Source organism: Parasteatoda tepidariorum, chromosome 5, assembly GCF_982258835.1.
Source record: "Parasteatoda tepidariorum strain Cologne lab strain chromosome 5, Ptep-v5.0, whole genome shotgun sequence".
In the NCBI taxonomy this organism is placed as follows: domain Eukaryota; kingdom Metazoa; phylum Arthropoda; class Arachnida; order Araneae; family Theridiidae; genus Parasteatoda; species Parasteatoda tepidariorum.
The window spans coordinates 48,085,375-48,102,559 of NC_141759.1; the positions used below are offsets into that span (position 1 = coordinate 48,085,375).

Below are 17,185 nucleotides of genomic sequence, written 5' to 3' on the forward strand. Positions count from 1 at the left end.
TTCCATTCTAATACCACTGGGAAAAATTATAATGGAAAGGATTTAAAGTTGGCAGGTATGCTTCTGTGAAAGATATCCACCTGTGAACGAGTCATTTAATATAGAATATAGTTAATGTAAGAAAGTGGTAGTAAATAAATGACTAAAAATTTATTTTATTTATGAATATTACTGGTTTGCCTTATTCACTTGCCAACCACTACAGATTCAATTCTCAAATATATAAGACAAATTTCTCTTAATTGCTTTTATAAAAGGTTTAGGGTTCATACGCTCAACTGGTTCGCTTTTTAAACAGTCTGCGCGGACTACTGATAAAAGACCGTGTGGAGGTTCTTGATGTAGGAGGTGATGATAATACCCTTTTTGAGAGGATTTAGTTTCTCACTGGCCGCTGCCCTAAAGTTGGCAAGACTTACTTGGCGATTATTCAGCCACAGATCACGATAAGGAAATATACCCATTATTCCTATTGAATAAATGTAAAGATAAATGCCACTTAAATGTTTTCTTCTTGCCTCAACAATCTAGGCAGGACAAACATCAACATTAGATAAATTATCATCTAATGTTGATCGTAATACAGAAACGAATCAAGCTGTACTAAAGAGACAGTTTTTTTCTTTTTTTACAAAGAAATTTTTTTGACGCAAAAGTCACACATCAACGAAGCAGAAATAAATTTAAATACCTACTCTACCTGTATCGGGTTAGAATAAATCTTAAGGGGTGTAGAGACCTTTAAATGTCGAATTTTTTCGAAAAAACAGCATTGTGTTCTAAAAGCTCTCACTCACTTAAAACTTAAAATACATGAATGAGATTTTGTATACACAATACAACATTATTCATAAGCCAATAAAAATTTCAAAAAGTTCAATACACTAAATAGTTTCTTAAATATATGAAATTATAATTATTAAAAATTAAAAAAAAAAAAATTATTATCAGCCACTATCCGTAAGATATTTCTCCCTTAAATTAAAATTTCAACTTCATTATGGTTTTAAACTGTTCACACAAGTCCATTTTATAGAATGAATCAAGGATTTAGAGATATTTAAAAAATTACTATTTTTTAAAACATGTCAAACTTTAAAATTTTGAAAAAATTTTGAAAAAAGTTCATTTTTTCATTTTTTTTAATTAAATAAAGTTAGATTCACTAAATATTGATTCATTCTATAGATTTCACATATATAAATATTTCTGGAAAATTTCATAGCAATCGGTGGATTAGTTTTTTTTTTAATCTTACGGATCGAGCAAAAAAAACAGTTTTGAGAAAACGAGAGTTAAAGTTAAGAAATGAGATATGATAAAAACTATTGTCTATTTTACCCATTAGGTCTACTTTAAATCAATAATATTCATATATACATAATGTTTGGACAGTTTTCTGCATTTAGATATAAAATTTCAGCTTTTATAAGCTCCGAAGAATGGAAGAAAGTAAAGTTTATCCTGTAAAATAACTGTTTACAATTTTCAAAATAAAAATAATTTTATTAGCACAAAAACATCAAACTGGTAAGATTTATTCAAATTCTTGATAATAAATGAAAAAAAGAGAAATTAATTACCATTAAAATAGAAAGTAGCAATGGCTAAACATTAAAATCAATATAGACATTAAAAAATATATCTAATTCGAAACGATAAATACAAGTAAAAATAAATTGTTTACGAAAACTAATTTAAAATATGCACATATCTTAGTAACAACCAGGATTGTATACATTTCCTTCTTTTTTTTTAAGAAGTTCATTTTTATTTTTTCCAGCTTGCCTCCTGGCTCGTCGGGCTTCCAAGCTTGCCATCGAGGCTCGCTTTTCGGCAACCTTTATTCGAAGTAAATCTGCTTTCATCGCATATTGTTCATATTTCCCCGGTAACATATTCAATTCGTTCAAGGTGTCTCGCCTATCTAGTTTACCACCATTAAAAGTAATGATCGCTTCATTTGCAGCTATATCTGCAACAATTTTTGATGAACCCGATATTTTCGGGCAAATTTGCCACAGCACTGAATTAAAAGACTCATTCTGATTCTGAGTTTTTCCAGAAAGACATTTTTTTAATAGTTCTGGAGACGCTAAGTCAGAGAAAGTCTTTTTTATCGACTTCATTACTTCCACTGGAACATTATTTGTATGGCGGAATGAGGCAGCATTTCCAGAAGCTACATGCTTCTGGTACTTACACCACGAGGCTTCTCCTGTGGGGCAAAACATACGCAAAGGTTATTAAATACGGTGATATGATCTCTCAGATCTCGGGGTTTCAATCATTACAAACGCCTTTTAACATAAAATATATTTAATAACAAGAAGGATGATGATGATGTTACAGTGTTATGGAGGAAACTGATTAGAAACTAATGTTTTTACATTGCTGCGCAGAGCGCCATCTATTGAGTATTAGAAATTATAATTAACAAACTTCCCCCCGATGAACTTTTAGTTCATAACAATTTTGTCATTTCATATATTAATCAAAGTTATTTTTCTCAAATGTAAGGTACCAATATTTAAAATATAATATAATCTTACCTTTTTACAATATGAGCCCTTCTTAATTATATAAAGATTATAATGCAATAATATTAATTGAATTCTTAAAATAATATGTTTCATGAGCATTAGTTCAAACATTTAACAAATTATTACCTAAAAATGAAATTATTGAAATTTAAGTAAATATCAATTGATGAAATTAAATTATCATATCATGAATAATAAATCAAGCAATTTTCACAACACAAATTCTTTCACATGCAAAATATTTCAATTTTAAACAAACATGCATTTAAACAAGAAAATATATATGCATGCATATTTTCTTTAAATCAAAAAGTTCAAATAATAACTTAAGATAAACTTAATTTGTAAGTTAAATGATTATCTTAAGTAATATTGTAAAATAAAATGTTCAAATAATAATAAAAGTGAATTTAAAGTTCAAATAGAATGTTCATATTAATTTAATTGTTCACTTCTAAATTATATAATAAATTTATAAGACGTTTTATTATTGACGTATCTGTTTTCAAAGCACATGCTCTTATTTTGTTATCACGTCCTTGAAATGTTTGCACAATTTTTCCAAGTTTCCACATGCTCCTTGGAAGTTTGTCATCATGAATCAAAACAATATCATTTACCTTAAAATTTTGATTACCTTTATCCAAATTTACATAATTGACAGCTCTTAAATTTAAAAGATAATCCCTTTTCCATTTCTTTCAAAATTGATTTATAAGTCTTTCTCGATATTTAAAATTTTTTAATTATCATTTTTTTGTCAATCATGCAGTCAATACCGGATAACTTGACTGACGGTAAACTTATTAATCGTCTTCCAAGTAGCATGTGGGATGGCGTTAGAGGAAAAGTATCTGGAAAGTCTGTAGTCACGTAAGTAATAGGCCTCGAGTTAATCACAGCTTCTATTTCACATAGAACTGTTTCGAGTTCTTCACTAGTCAAAGATGTTTTCCTCAGTAATTTCCGAAGAATGATTTTCATTGAACGAACCATTCGCTCGTAGAATCCACCCCACCAGGGTGCTCTTTCAACGATGAATTTCCACCTTATTCCCCTTGAGGAATAAAACTCACTCACTTCAGAACTGCTCAAAATAGTCCACATTTTTTTCAATTCAAACTCTGCTCGCTTGAACGTTTGAGCATTGTCTGAATAAATAACAGAACACAGTCCTCTTCTGGAAATGAAGCGACGAAAAGCAAGTAAAAATGCTTCAGTTGTTAAACTGGAAACAATTTCCAGGTGTATCGCTCGTGTAACTGCACAGGTGCATAGCATGGTGTAAAACTTACTGTCAGAATCTTTCACAAATAAGGGTCCAGCAAAATCCAGGCCAGTAACTGAAAATGGGGGTGACTGTTCTATTCTGTCTTTAGGAAGAGGAGCCATGATTTCTCTTCCTGATCGAACATTGAATCTTTTACATAAGACGCATCTTCCAATTATTGACTTAATAAATTGCCGACCTTTCGGAATCCAAAATTTCTCTCGTACCTGTGTTAGCGTGTCTGAAATACCAGAGTGTAGGGTCTTTTCGTGTGCTTCTTTCACTATCAGTTCTGTAAATTTAGTTTTTGATGGTAATAGTATAGGATGTTTTTCATAATAGTTCAAATTGGAGTGCTGTAGTCTTCCACCCACAAGTAGAATCCCTTTGTCAGAAATGAACGGATTTAAGTCTCTGATTTTTGAGCACTTCTGTAAATGTTGTCCTTCCTTTAAGCAATCTATATCCTTACTGTAGTTCTTTGCTTGTACGTGTCTCAACCAAAGGTTTTCAGCTTCTTCTAATTCTTCTGCAGTTAAAACATTTTTGATTCTATCTTCTTTCTTCGCTCTCAAATTCGTTATAAATCTTCTAATCCAGGCTGTTATTCGGTAAACCTTCTTAATAGAACTAAATTTGGGGATATCGAAAATTGAATCGTTAACATTATTTTCACTTGCATAATTAACTGCAATAAATTTTGATCTCTTTTCTTCATCTACATCTGCTCTTCTAAAATTTTCTTCATTTTTCGGCCATTTTTCTTCGCTTAATGTCAACCATGTTGGTCCATTAAAAATAATTGCACATGAGAGCAAATCATTAGCACTGCATCCTCTTGATATGATGTCAGCTGGATTATCATTTCCCTTTATGTACTTCCAATTAGTAGGATCTGTTAAAGTTTGGATCTCACTTACTCTGTTTGAAATAAATGTCTTCCACTGATTTGCATTTCCTCGAATCCAACTAAGGGCTATGGTTGAGTCAGAATATAGTTTATAGTTGTTATTTATTTGAAACACTTTCCTTAAAGTATCCAATAATCTGGAACCTATAAGAGTGGCCATCAGTTCTAATCTCGGTAGACTCAACTTCTTCAATGGTGCAACGCGTGCCTTTGAAGTAACGAAGCTTACGTAAAAATTTTGATTTCTTTCATATCGAATATATGCAATCGCTCCATACGCCTTCTCACTTGCGTCACAAAATATAATTATCTTATAATTCCCTACTTCAGAACAGCTATCTTCTTCATGAAAATAATATCTTGGTAGTGAAAGTTCCTTTAATACATTTACTTCCTTATACCATTTTTCCCATTTCAGTCTTAAAATATCTCCGAATTCCTCATCCCATTCTAAGCCTTGTTCCCATATTTCTTGAAGAAGAATTTTAATTCTAATCGTGAATGCTGTTATATATCCCATTGGATCAAATAATTTCGATGATATGCGAAATACGCTTCTCTTAGTATTTTTCACATTTTCCAAAGAATCAATTAAAGAACTTAAATCTAAATTAAATTCATCCTTTAAAGTATTCCAAATTAATCCTAAAACTTTTAAAGGTACTGTTTCTTCACTAGGATATTTTTCAAATTTTGTGTCTTGCCATTTTTGGCATAACTCCTTAGAATTACTCTTCCACTTCCTAAGACTTATTGATGCATCCTTTAATATTAATTTAGTGTCCCTGGATAATAGTAGTCCATCTTCAATCGTATTTGTACCAGTAATAAGATCGTCGACATACAAATTTTCATTTAAAACCTTACACGCCAAAGGATGAGATTCTTTATAATTTTTGATATGATACTTTATTGTTCCAGTCAGTAAAAATGTTGATGATTTTACTCCGAAAGTTACGGTTCTATTGCGAAAAACCTCAATTTTCTTGGGAGGGAATTGCTCTGACCAAAGAAATCTAAGATAGTCCCTATCATGTTCATCAATTAACAATTGTAGGAAAGCCTTTTCACAATCAGCAATTATTCCTATCTTAAACTCGCGAAATTTTAATAGTAAAATTAAAAGATTGGGGTTTAGATTGGGACCCTATAATAAGTTATCATTTAGAGAGTAGCAATTTTTTTCTTTAGCCGAAGCATCAAAAACTATCCGTAACTTAGTAGTTTGTTTATCATTTCTAATTACTGGATGATGAGGTAGGTAATAAACCATATTTGGAACTATTGATTTATCATTAACAGGTTCTATTATTCCTTCCGATAATTGTTCTTTAAAAATACTAGCATAATTATCATGCAAAGAAGGATTTTTATTAAAACGCGATGTTAAACTAATTAACCTTCTTTTAGATAAATTAAAATTGTCAGAAATGTTTACCTCATCTTTAAATGGTAATTTAACTACGTATCTGCCATCCTGAAATTTTATATTTTGTTCAAACTGTTTTAAAGTTTCTTGCTCTAAAGGTGTATTCTGAATTTTATCATTTATGCCTAAGCTTTCAATATCCCAAAATTTCCGTAACTGTAAATTTATATCATCACAAGAATTATTTTCACTAGTTAATTCCTCACAATTAAATTTTTCCTTACAATAACACAAATTTTCAATGATAGAGTCATTTTTTAAATCTGAATGAGTAATCCCAGTTACGCTTCCGCCGAGTAATGTTTCGACATAAAACAAATCTTTAGTCAACTCCTTTATGTACCCAGTGTGGAGTTTCCAATAATAATCTGCTCCAATTAATATATCAATGGAATTTATTCCTTTCGAAAGACATAAATCAGTAAGCGCAAAATCCTCAAGCAGCAACTTTATTTTATTACTAGCCGCCTAAGGCGGCCAGCTGTCCGCCTTAGGCGGCTGCTGGTTTTCACAAATGAAGGTTTTGACAAATAAAGTTTTTTAAAACATAGCAGGAAATCTGAAGATTAGTGGACAATTAAAGTGTTCCTGTCCTGCAATTTTGTCTTCATATCCAGTTCTGCTGCAGATGTGTTATAGCTCTTGAGGATGCTTGAAATTATATAGCTACAACGCTTAAGAAGGAAAAAAAACTAAAATGCCAAATACATGAAAAGAACACGAAAACGAATAAATTTTTTATGGTATCAATTTTTATTTCTATATAATTTTTTATGGTATCAAATTCTATTTCTATATCTGTTACGTCAAGCACTCAGGTATTATAATTTGATCTAGTTGTGCTTGTATAATTTTGATCTAGTTGCGCTTTCTACGTCATTTTGTTAACATCGTTTGGTTTGTTATTTAACATCGTTTGGTTTGTTATTTTTAAGTTAACTTTCAAAAAATTGGCTGGCATCAGCATTTTTATTCTTTAAGTTGTTTACTTTTTCTTTTGGAATTCGTTCCTTTTTAGCGAAATGTTTTTCAACCTAATCGAATTCTTTGCCGACTGTTCTCTGTATATATAAAGAAAATAAAGTAAATATTTTTAAAGTGTTGTGAAAAGAATTTTTAGTTGTACAAAGTACTACAATATTCGCGATCGCAACGAACTATAGGGGGCGTTGTTGTATGAGACGCTTACCTGCGATTTCTATATGAACCGTCATTCATTTACTCTGGAGACGTCGTTAATGTAGTGTGTAGCATTGCAACGTTCCTTCTTTAATGTGGCTTATTAAATTTAAAAAAGAAAAATGCTTGATATTCTTTCTTGTACAACCGAAAACAAAATGGTATCTCTTTTTATTAGAGAAGGAATATCCAAAACACATCGGAAAAATATTTGTACATTAACAGAAAAAAATATGTATATTCTTATAAGAGTTAAAACCTAATGCCCGAGAAATAGTATTACTAAATTTAATGATATAACATGAAAGGCCCATTTAAACTTTACATTCTATAGTTTTAAGAATCATATTACTTCAAAAATTAAAATGAACAAAAAGTATACATAAGCCTCATAATTTTATGAAATTTAATTTTGTAAACAAAGTTTTTTGACAACAATTTTTATCAAAAAATTTCAAGTTTCAATAAAAATCATTATTTAGAAACTAAGAAACGTAAAATAAAGAATGCTGACGAAACAAAAACAAAAAAACAATTCTTTTTTGTCGCCATTTTTAGTGCTACGAAAATTCGTCTTTGGGATTTGCCAAAAACAAAACAAGAAGCAATTTTATTTTTTCAGGAGGGAAATATTTTACCGAAAAAACGAAAATGTACCAATTCCCACAACATAAAACTTTATCTTAATAAACGTACGTTTTGGAAATGTTATTTCATTTGGAATCTTATTTATCAGAGTTCATATGGCGATATGATTGTTTTGAATCTATGCTAAACTCTATATCGGCTCATTTTCCACCGAAATCCGATTGACTATTTTGATTTTAAATAAAGTGTTTTATTCTATGAATTGTCGCAAAAATTTTAAGTGTAGATTGGCGGCACTTAAAAACCGCCAAATCTGTAGCGGCGGTGGCGTTAATATGTAAGTACCGAATTTTTATTCCATACTTTTCTGAATCATATTACTTCAAACATTGGAATATACAAGAAGTATACATAAACACATAATGTTATACCATTTAATTTTTCAGAAAAAGTATTTTGAGAACAATTTTTATCAAAAAATTATAAACTAAAAAACGGAAAATAAAGAATTCTTAGGATAAAAAAACGATTTTAAGAATTCTTTACATTGAAATAAAAACTTTCATATTGTTTCTTTTTTAATTATTCTTATAGTTCTTAATCAGACGTAAAAAACCATTCTGTAGAGAACCATCATCAAATGAAAAAAAAATATTTACAAGCAAATTTTTTATTGTAAAAATCATTGCACTTATCTGATTTATAATTCCCGGAGAATTCCAAAATGATAAGTTCCTTGTTTGAAAACTTTATTCTCAAATAATAGATACATAGTTTATCCCTTCATTACTTTTAGATAACATACTACACAGCAATATTTTATAATTGATATGAATTTGAATATGTAGCTAAAAACAGAATAGCTGAATTCTAGTTGAACTTATTCTTTCAAAACTAAAAAATACTTACCAAGAAAACGATACAAATTAATTAAGAATCAGCACAAATGGCACTATTTCAAGTAACTTGGATAATTTTTTATTGTTGTTTTCCGAATTATATGGATACAGAAATATATACTATTCTATAACGAAGAAGAATATGCTATAACTATTACAATTCTGTATGTTCTGAATTCATATTTATTCACTGGAATGACGAAAGCAATGTTGACTTCACTTTAATTCGTAATGAATTGAAGACAGAAGAAATGCATTTTACCTTAATACACACATCTGTAACAGTATCCGAAATCGGAAGTCATCAGTTGCAAGTTTGTTGATATTAAAAATTATTGAGGAATTTCTCTTCAAATGTTTGGCGTGTTCTGTTCATGAAAGATTTACTAATATTCTGGAGATTTTTTTTAAGTTCTTCGGCCTTTTCCTTAGGGAAATCTTGTTTCTTATTTGCTGTTAAAAAATGGCGTCTGATTCAGTCAATGACTTTGATGGAACTAAATGAAAACGTGATAAATTAATGTCTGATATTTACAGGCTCCCGCTAGACGGCGTACTCGAGCGTTGCGATCGCGAATCGCTACAAAAATTATCGTTTTCGCTTAAGAAAAAAAATAGAGCGTGGAAAGAAGAAAAACTTATTATAACAATTATGAACAGCGACAAATATATCAAAGCGAAGCGTTCTATTTACGTATCGAATATGTTGCCACATTTTTAATACAAAAGTTAAACTTTTCTCCACTTTAATAAATGTAAACTAATGCGAACTTTACAATTAAATTATTAATTCCTTCGTATATTATTGGTTTAAGTTGTCGAAAATAAATATTTCAATTGTAAGGTTCGCATTAGCATACATTTATAAGAGTGGGGAAAAGTATATGCATTTTTTAATAGTTTTTTGAATATGGCTCTTTGAAGACGAAAAAGCAGACGAAAAGCATAGACTTACAAAATGACTGATAACTAAATAACTAATCCAAATTTTTGAAAAAGAAAAAAAATACTTCTTCATTATGTCAAAACACAATTATGTGCCGAGTTTCGTGCCTGGGCGAGGCTTCTGGGGCGATATATTGTGATTACAGACACACACACACACACACACACACACACAGCCGCTTTTATTATTATGTATAGATGTATAGATTATGAGGTGGGAAAGATGCACGTGTTATGGTACTTGAAACCAATAATTCGAACTCTGACCTTCGAGTAGGATATTTTTTATTGCTTATACTCGCCTTTACTATATCAAATGTTTTTTCTTGCGGTTCACGGCTTCCAAAAGTATAAACTAATAAATTTTCCTTTCTTATTATCGGGAGATTAAGCTTTTGAGCTAATTCTCTAGTAATGAATGACCTCATCGATGCGGAATCAAATAAAATACTTATCTCCTGCGTTTTGTCTGCCAAATGTAAATTCGCAACACATGTTTGTAAAATCACTGATTGAAATTCCCCCTTTTGTCCCTCTTCGACATGAGAAACGCTGGCTACGACTGTATTTTTCTCTGCGGTTTCTTGCGAACTTTCGTTTTGAGTTTTCGGAATTCCAAAACAAATTATTTCGTGATGAGATTTACTATTACATTTTTTACAAGGACTAATTTTACTCCTACATTGTGAACTTAAATGTGATTTTCGGAAACATTTAAAGCAACGACCTTCGCGCATTAATCTATCTCTTTTTTCAGAAATCGACATTTTTTCACAAATAAATGAATCATGTTCTGATTTACAAAATACACAATAAAATTTTACATTAGTAGTCAATGCTGAAGCTGTGGGAATATTCGATCTGAACTGTTTTTTGTTATTTATTACTTCCCTGGGATTATAATAGTTGTAGTGTTTATTTTTCTTAGCATTATCATGGAATAATGTAGATGATTCGCGTACTTGAATTTCTTCCTTAATAAATTGAATTAATTCCGAAACATTAAATTCTGATTTTGATTTTCGTTTGCGGTTGTATTTTAAAGTTAAATCTTCTGGTATTAGCTTTAATAATATAGGGCATAATAAGTGTCCATATGTTCCAGAGACTACATTTAAGCTTTCTAAAGATCTAATGTTTACTTCTAAATTATCATATAAATTCCGTAATGCTCTAATATCACTAGAATTTTTTACGTAATCAAGATTTAATAGACGATTCATATGACTATTAATCACTAAATCTTCGCGCCCAAATCTATCTTTTAACAATTCTATACTTTTGGTATAATTTTCTTTAGTCAAAGCAAACCCTTTAATAGCATTTAATGCAATTCCACCCAGTAAGGTTTTTAAATAAGTAAATTTTTGTATCTCAGTTAAACTTTCGTTTTCATGGATCGCGATTTCAAATTGATTCCAAAATTCAAGCCATAGTGTTGTTTCTCCGTAAAATTTGTTTATGCTTAGTTTTGGGAGTTTAACTGCATTACTTATTTCTGGAACAAATTTAGATTGTGCGCTGTTAAATGATTCTTCTCCTCCTCTACCTTCTTTATTGTTTTCTTTCAAATATCTTGCGATTCGAGATTGCCATTTTATTATTTTTTCCGAATATTCTTCAATTCCAGTAATTTCATTTTCTATTTCCTCACTTTCAATTAGTGGTTCAATTCGATTATTTATTGCTTTTAAACTTTTATTTTTATCTATTAATTGTTCTTTACAATCTATTAATTCTTCGATCTTTTCTTTAGTTTCAACATTATCATCATTCATCAAATTTTCAATCTTTGTTATTAATCGAGTTGTTAAAGAGCGAATTGTTTTTCTTTTATTTTTCAAATCATCGTATGAATCCATTATTTAAAATCAATTGCACTCACCTTTAATCAAATTCTTAGCTCCAGGTTGGTGCGCCAATGTTAAATACGGTGATATGATCTCTCAGATCTCGGGGTTTCAATCATTACAAACGCCTTTTAACATAAAATATATTTAATAACAAGAAGGATGATGATGATGTTACAGTGTTATGGAGGAAACTGATTAGAAACTAATGTTTTTACATTGCTGCGCAGAGCGCCATCTATTGAGTATTAGAAATTATAATTAACAAAGGTTCTGCATCACTAGAGCTCAAATGGCAATATATAGCCCATATGGCCTTTTTCATTGCTTCGACAGACTCTGTGTTACCTCTTATGGCATTGCCATAATATACAGAAATTTTGTCTATCAAGGCATCAGTAAGCCGACCACGTCCAGATAAAGGCTTTCCGTCAGCGAGTTTTGAACCTTTCATTTTTTCCTTATGTTTGCGAAGCCTTGTTCCCATTCGCTTCTGCACGTGACCAACGCACTCAAGTTTTTCAATTTTAACATCACCATATGGCTTAGCCTTACATACTTCATTATATGTTTTAGCATCGCCATCTCCAAGGTATTTTAAGTATCTCACACCACGGCCAGACACTGATCGAGAAAAAATCCTTTTCATACCTGCTACCTCCATTGCCCCAGCAGATCCTGTGTGATTTTTTACACAAGAATGTGGAGAAATGTTTTTTTCGCAGCTAATGCAGAAGTTTGTCAGCACTTCTACATCAATAACTTTCCCTGTCTCGATTCCAATAACAGAGCATACCCCAATTTTTGAAGAATGTCCCCTGGTCTTCCAGGTTCCATCACCGCTTACTACTACATCGGAACTGCTGCTTAGTTCAGTTTCTTCCTGTTCAGCTTTAATCATGGACTTTTCAGCTACCTTCTGTGTAGCGTGTAAGATCTTTTTATTGATTTTATCATAGCTCTTGCGTGTTATTGGAGGCAGCATATTCATAATGAGACAGAAAGTTTGCAGCCCTCGTAAGCCAACACCAATGCATCTCATGCTGTATACTAATCTTGTGTTTACTTCTGGAATATTTTTTTTTATTACCTAGCATTACACAGCTATTTACATTGCTTTCTAAAATACAATCACATTTAATTGAAAATGAAGAGGCTGCACCTCTTATTTTGTTTTCAGAAAAACTGATATCTGATTTGCAAATTTTACAGCACATTTGTTGACTAAGAGCTGGGAATAATATTGAAATGTCTATTAGTCTATATCCAGTTACATCTTCTTTTGTTAAATCTAAATTTTCAATCAGAAATGTCCAAATGCAGTTTTTTGGATGAAGCCGAAATATTTGAAGCAGAAATATTAGAAGAATCAGTTCCTTTCGATCCATAATACTTTCGTTTTCTTGGTCTGTAACCAGTCGAACGATTGTAAGCTTTACCCATTATAAATAAACTTTAGAATTTCTAACAGATCTTATAATTAATCAACAAGTTATAATTAAACTTAAACAACTAATAATTTAACAATAGTACAGCTAGAAATTGAATTTTAAACAGTAAATATTAGAAAAATAATCGAGCAGCAAAAATTGAAACGTGTTGACAAGCTGATGTTTACACAACAACTTGATGAGCATTATCAGAGTTGAGTTGTTTTAATTTAAGTAGCTGTAACTTGAAAAAATAGTTTATTAATTATAAAAATATTTATTTTTAATTAAAAAAAAGTCTTATTTGATAGTTTTTAAGCAATAAAAGTGCAGCGTTTCATGAGTTTCGTCTGCAGATTGTTAGTTTCTGTTTCGAAATTAGAGTTGCGGTCTCGGAGTCATTTACAATTTTGGCTGTAACTTCTGAACTAAAAGTCGTAGGAACATAAATAAGGTGTCAAAATATTCAGAATTGTTCGTAGATTAACATATATTTTTTTTTCAAAAAAATGATTTTTTTCGACGATTACAGGTCCCTAATGCAACATAAATAAGAAAAAAAAATAGAGCGTGGAGTCCCTCCGCGCGGAAGAAGTTAAACTTCGCAACGTTAAATGTAGAAGAATCACTAGTTCGACTCTTTTACCTGCTCCGCTCGCTTCCGTGCACTGTAATCACGGTAATATTGTGCATTTTTCCCTCGTAGACCTCTTGAACCAGTGCTTGTGGTTGCCTCATCGTCTCGCCCTGGAAAATGTATTTGTATTAATAATGTATGTGAATGCGTCATAATGTAATTTCAGAAGAGAAACATTCAATTGATATTCACAAGAGACGTACCTTGGCATAACCTTAAATCCGTCGCATTGTCCGTGGGATTGTTTTCACGCATTTTTTACAATTGTTATCCACTAAATTTGAAAATAAAAAAATACTACCCTATTAAATTATATGTATATCAAAACAAACTAAAAAAAATATTTATAGAAAAGCAATATTTTAATTATTTTTATGCTAGTGAGAACCAAAACAATATGGAAATGAATGAGGGAAAACTGGATCCTACCACGTGATTTCCCGGCCAATAAAAATGTAGCGTTAAACGTTGAACGCAACCTTGTTGGAAGTCGCATAAGAAGTATAACTTCAAAAAACTCAACAAAAATCAACTAACTCTCCGCAATTCGAGAAATTGTCTCGGTTTTTAAATTTTTTCTTGATCTCGTTTTTCTGTTTCTCAATTCAAGCTTGTATAAGCTACATATTTTTTAGATATTAGAACTCTATAATACCGAGCGTTTTGGAATTCATTAGTAGAAGGTATAAAATTTATTTATCAAAGCAAAACACGTGAGCTTTGTCGCGCACTGTACATGTTATTTAACTTCTCCTACACTTTTTGGAGAATCATTTTAATTTCTCTATAATTAGCTACTCTTAACTTCAATTTCAATGTTTTGCTAAGTTATTGAGAACAATCCGCCACACAACGAGGCATAGTTTATAATTCAAACTATCGAGCAAAGATTTAATAAGAAGCAATTAGGATATCATTTCTGTAAAATTGGCTAATTGTTCTCTCAGATCTGCATATTCAAATTGTATCAGAATTTTTTTTCTTTAAAATTCCAGCAAAATGTGCAATGAAAGTGCTACGTTTTTCTGAAATTCAGAATAATCTAGAGTAACTGTTTTCGCTCTGATATATTTAGTACAGTCAATAAATAACAGGGAATAACCGAAACAAGAAAATAGTGTCAGATCTGCAATGCAATTGTTGGTAAGTCTTCCCACGACTTAGAAAAAAGTAAGTCACTGGTAGACGTTTCTCAAGACTACTGAAAAATGCTTCAATTAAACCTTCATTTGAAAACTACAAGATTATTCCTATAATATTTTTTGCAACCATATATATTTCGTTTAAATTTGATACTAGCATTGCAATGATTAATAAAATAATGATAAACGAGCAGCTGTTAGTTTATATAAGGCAACGCATAATGGAGAGGCCGATCGCAAAAGGAATATTTTTGAAGATTTCCTGGAGCAATGGATCTAAGTAAGATCAAATTAATTTTGAAAACATAAACTAAGTTCATAAAGGCAATCAAGTTTAATGTTTGGGTAATTTTTCTCAAGGTATGTCATGACAACGTAAGGTAACAGTAAGTAAGCAAAGCAACATAGAGAATTTTACACAAATTCAAATGGGAAGATTTGAATGGAAGAACCCAGGGCTAAAGAGAATACAAAGGCTAGTTCACTCCGCTCTTAGAGCTGAAGCTACGATTTCCCTCCTCATGACGTCACTGTGTCTACAGATCTCGGAGATCGCAAGCAAAGATATGATTACTTTGCATCTTTCTCTTGTAAAAATAAGTTAGACTTTTTCTGGTTATTAGCCTTCAAACTTTACGTAAATAACACATTATTTCCGTTCATAAACATAGTTCAAAAAAAAACTTTCTTGGTTATTATATTAAAAAAATACCATTTTAAACTTATAAAAATGTTTTGCTAGTTGGTGAAAATGTCACGATAAATACTTTATTTTAAAAAGTTCAGTTTTAACTTCAACTATTAAGAAAAATGAAGGCATATATCGACACTTTTTTTATCTACATATTCTTTTATAAGGATAAGTTAAGTTAAATTTAGAATCCCTGATTTTAAAATATGTCGTTAATAGCAATTTGTTCATACTTAATCATTAGGAAACATCAACCTTAAACGCTAATTACTGAAACAAAATAATAATTTAGGTTCATAATGACATCAGAAATTTTACAATTGTTTATAGGCATTTAAATTTACGATGATATAATATATAGATATTTAAATTGAAGAGAATATAATTTTTAAAAAAAATCATAAATGTTTAGAATAACTAAATTAAAAAATATGTTATGAAATTAGGAGAATTTCAACTATATACTATATATATTATTTATACTTTTTACTTACATTTTAATTTTCTTTGACTTTATCTATTTTTTAATTCTTTTCACCTGCCTTTCTTTATGAAGTAGCGAGGCGGTTTCTATTTAGATAATGAATTTTTATAAAAGTTCTTTACGACAGAATAAACGTATTGCGGTTTTATATTAACTGTGTCATTTCGGAATCCATTCTTTACATAGTTGTTCATTTACTTTACGGAACACGCGAAAAATTATACCTTTTCCTTTTGTTTTTATATCAGAATTTTTGCAAGTTGCAATCGCGCAAACTGGCATTTCGATAATAGTTTTAAATTCTTGTAAATTCACTGCAAAAGCTGAGGAAAGTCATTATAGAAGATAACAAATGTCTTAGAATATCTCGCAAAAAGAAATGATCCAATATTAGTTAGAGCTAGTAAGGCCAAACGCTCCGTTCTTGAAGTAAAAGTGCGAGCTTTGCGCCAAAGTGACGTCACTAGTGACGTCGGAGGATCGGCGCGGCAAGAGATACTTCAAAGGAGTGAACCAGCCCTTCTATTCTCTTTAGTCATGGGAAGAACCACCCATCTTATTATCCAGATCAGTCCCAGTGTTACTTCCACATTTTGATGATTCAAAATCTAAATCTGTTTCAAACGGACGACAAAATTAAGGCGTGTGCGCAAAACTGTTCAGCAGCTAAAGGCTTGCTTACAGGCGTGGAATTGTTAATTTAGCAGGTCATTCAATTAACAATTGGAGTTGTCAATTAACGGAATCAGAATTTAACAGAAACTTAAATGATTGTACATAGTAACAGCACTTTTGAGTTACATGCAATAAATATTATGCAATTCCCAGTGACTGCATCTAATATAAAGTTAAAATAAGTACACCGATTTGAAAATGTAACGCTAAGAATTTAAAAACATTTTATGAAAAAAAAATCATTCCTAAGATATTAAATAAAATATGTAATTCTGCAGTTAAAAATGCTCGCCAATGTATTGGTTTCTTGAGTTTAAATAAAATAAGAAATGTTTCACACTTTTAAATTTCCCACAGGGAGTAAAATTCCATTATTTTAATTCAACAAACAAAAATATCTTAATATCGCGAACGACAAATAAATAAATTCAGGTAACATTTTTCATCATCTTAATAGCATCTGGTTTCGAAAAGCTCAAGCGATGCTCGAACAAAAAATTATGCAAATAACTG

At 30.7% G+C, this 17,185-nt stretch overlaps 2 protein-coding genes across 2 annotated transcripts; both read right to left on the bottom strand.

The window, feature by feature from the left end:
- Positions 1 to 1,715: 1,715 nt before the first annotated feature.
- On the bottom strand, positions 1,716 to 11,541 carry LOC147809317 (uncharacterized). The gene is made up of 3 exons (XM_087162765.1): positions 10,906 to 11,541; positions 3,323 to 5,870; positions 1,716 to 2,218 (listed from the first exon to the last, which is right to left on the bottom strand). The coding sequence occupies exons 1-3, from the start codon at positions 11,539 to 11,541 to the stop codon at positions 1,716 to 1,718; spliced, it is 3,687 nt and encodes a 1,228-aa protein (XP_087018891.1).
- A 310-nt stretch (positions 11,542 to 11,851) lies between these two features.
- On the bottom strand, positions 11,852 to 12,618 carry LOC147809318 (uncharacterized). The gene has a single exon (XM_087162766.1). The coding sequence runs from the start codon at positions 12,602 to 12,604 to the stop codon at positions 11,852 to 11,854; it is 753 nt and encodes a 250-aa protein (XP_087018892.1). The 5' UTR covers positions 12,605 to 12,618.
- Positions 12,619 to 17,185: the final 4,567 nt, after the last annotated feature.

What these genes read in the sequence shown, in the direction of transcription:
- LOC147809317 (XM_087162765.1), bottom strand. Translation starts at nt 11,541, where the DNA reads ATGAATGATGATAATGTTGAAACTAAAGAAAAGATCGAAGAATTAATA. An exon ending in ATTTATATGATAATTTAGAA is followed by an intron (nt 5,871 to 10,905) that starts GTAAACATTAGA and finishes AACTTATTATAG; the next exon opens with GGTCCCAATCTAAACCCCAA. An exon ending in ACCGTCAGTCAAGTTATCCG is followed by an intron (nt 2,219 to 3,322) that starts GTATTGACTGCA and finishes TTTGCCCCACAG; the next exon opens with GAGAAGCCTCGTGGTGTAAG.
- LOC147809318 (XM_087162766.1), bottom strand. Translation starts at nt 12,604, where the DNA reads ATGAATATGCTGCCTCCAATAACACGCAAGAGCTATGATAAAATCAAT.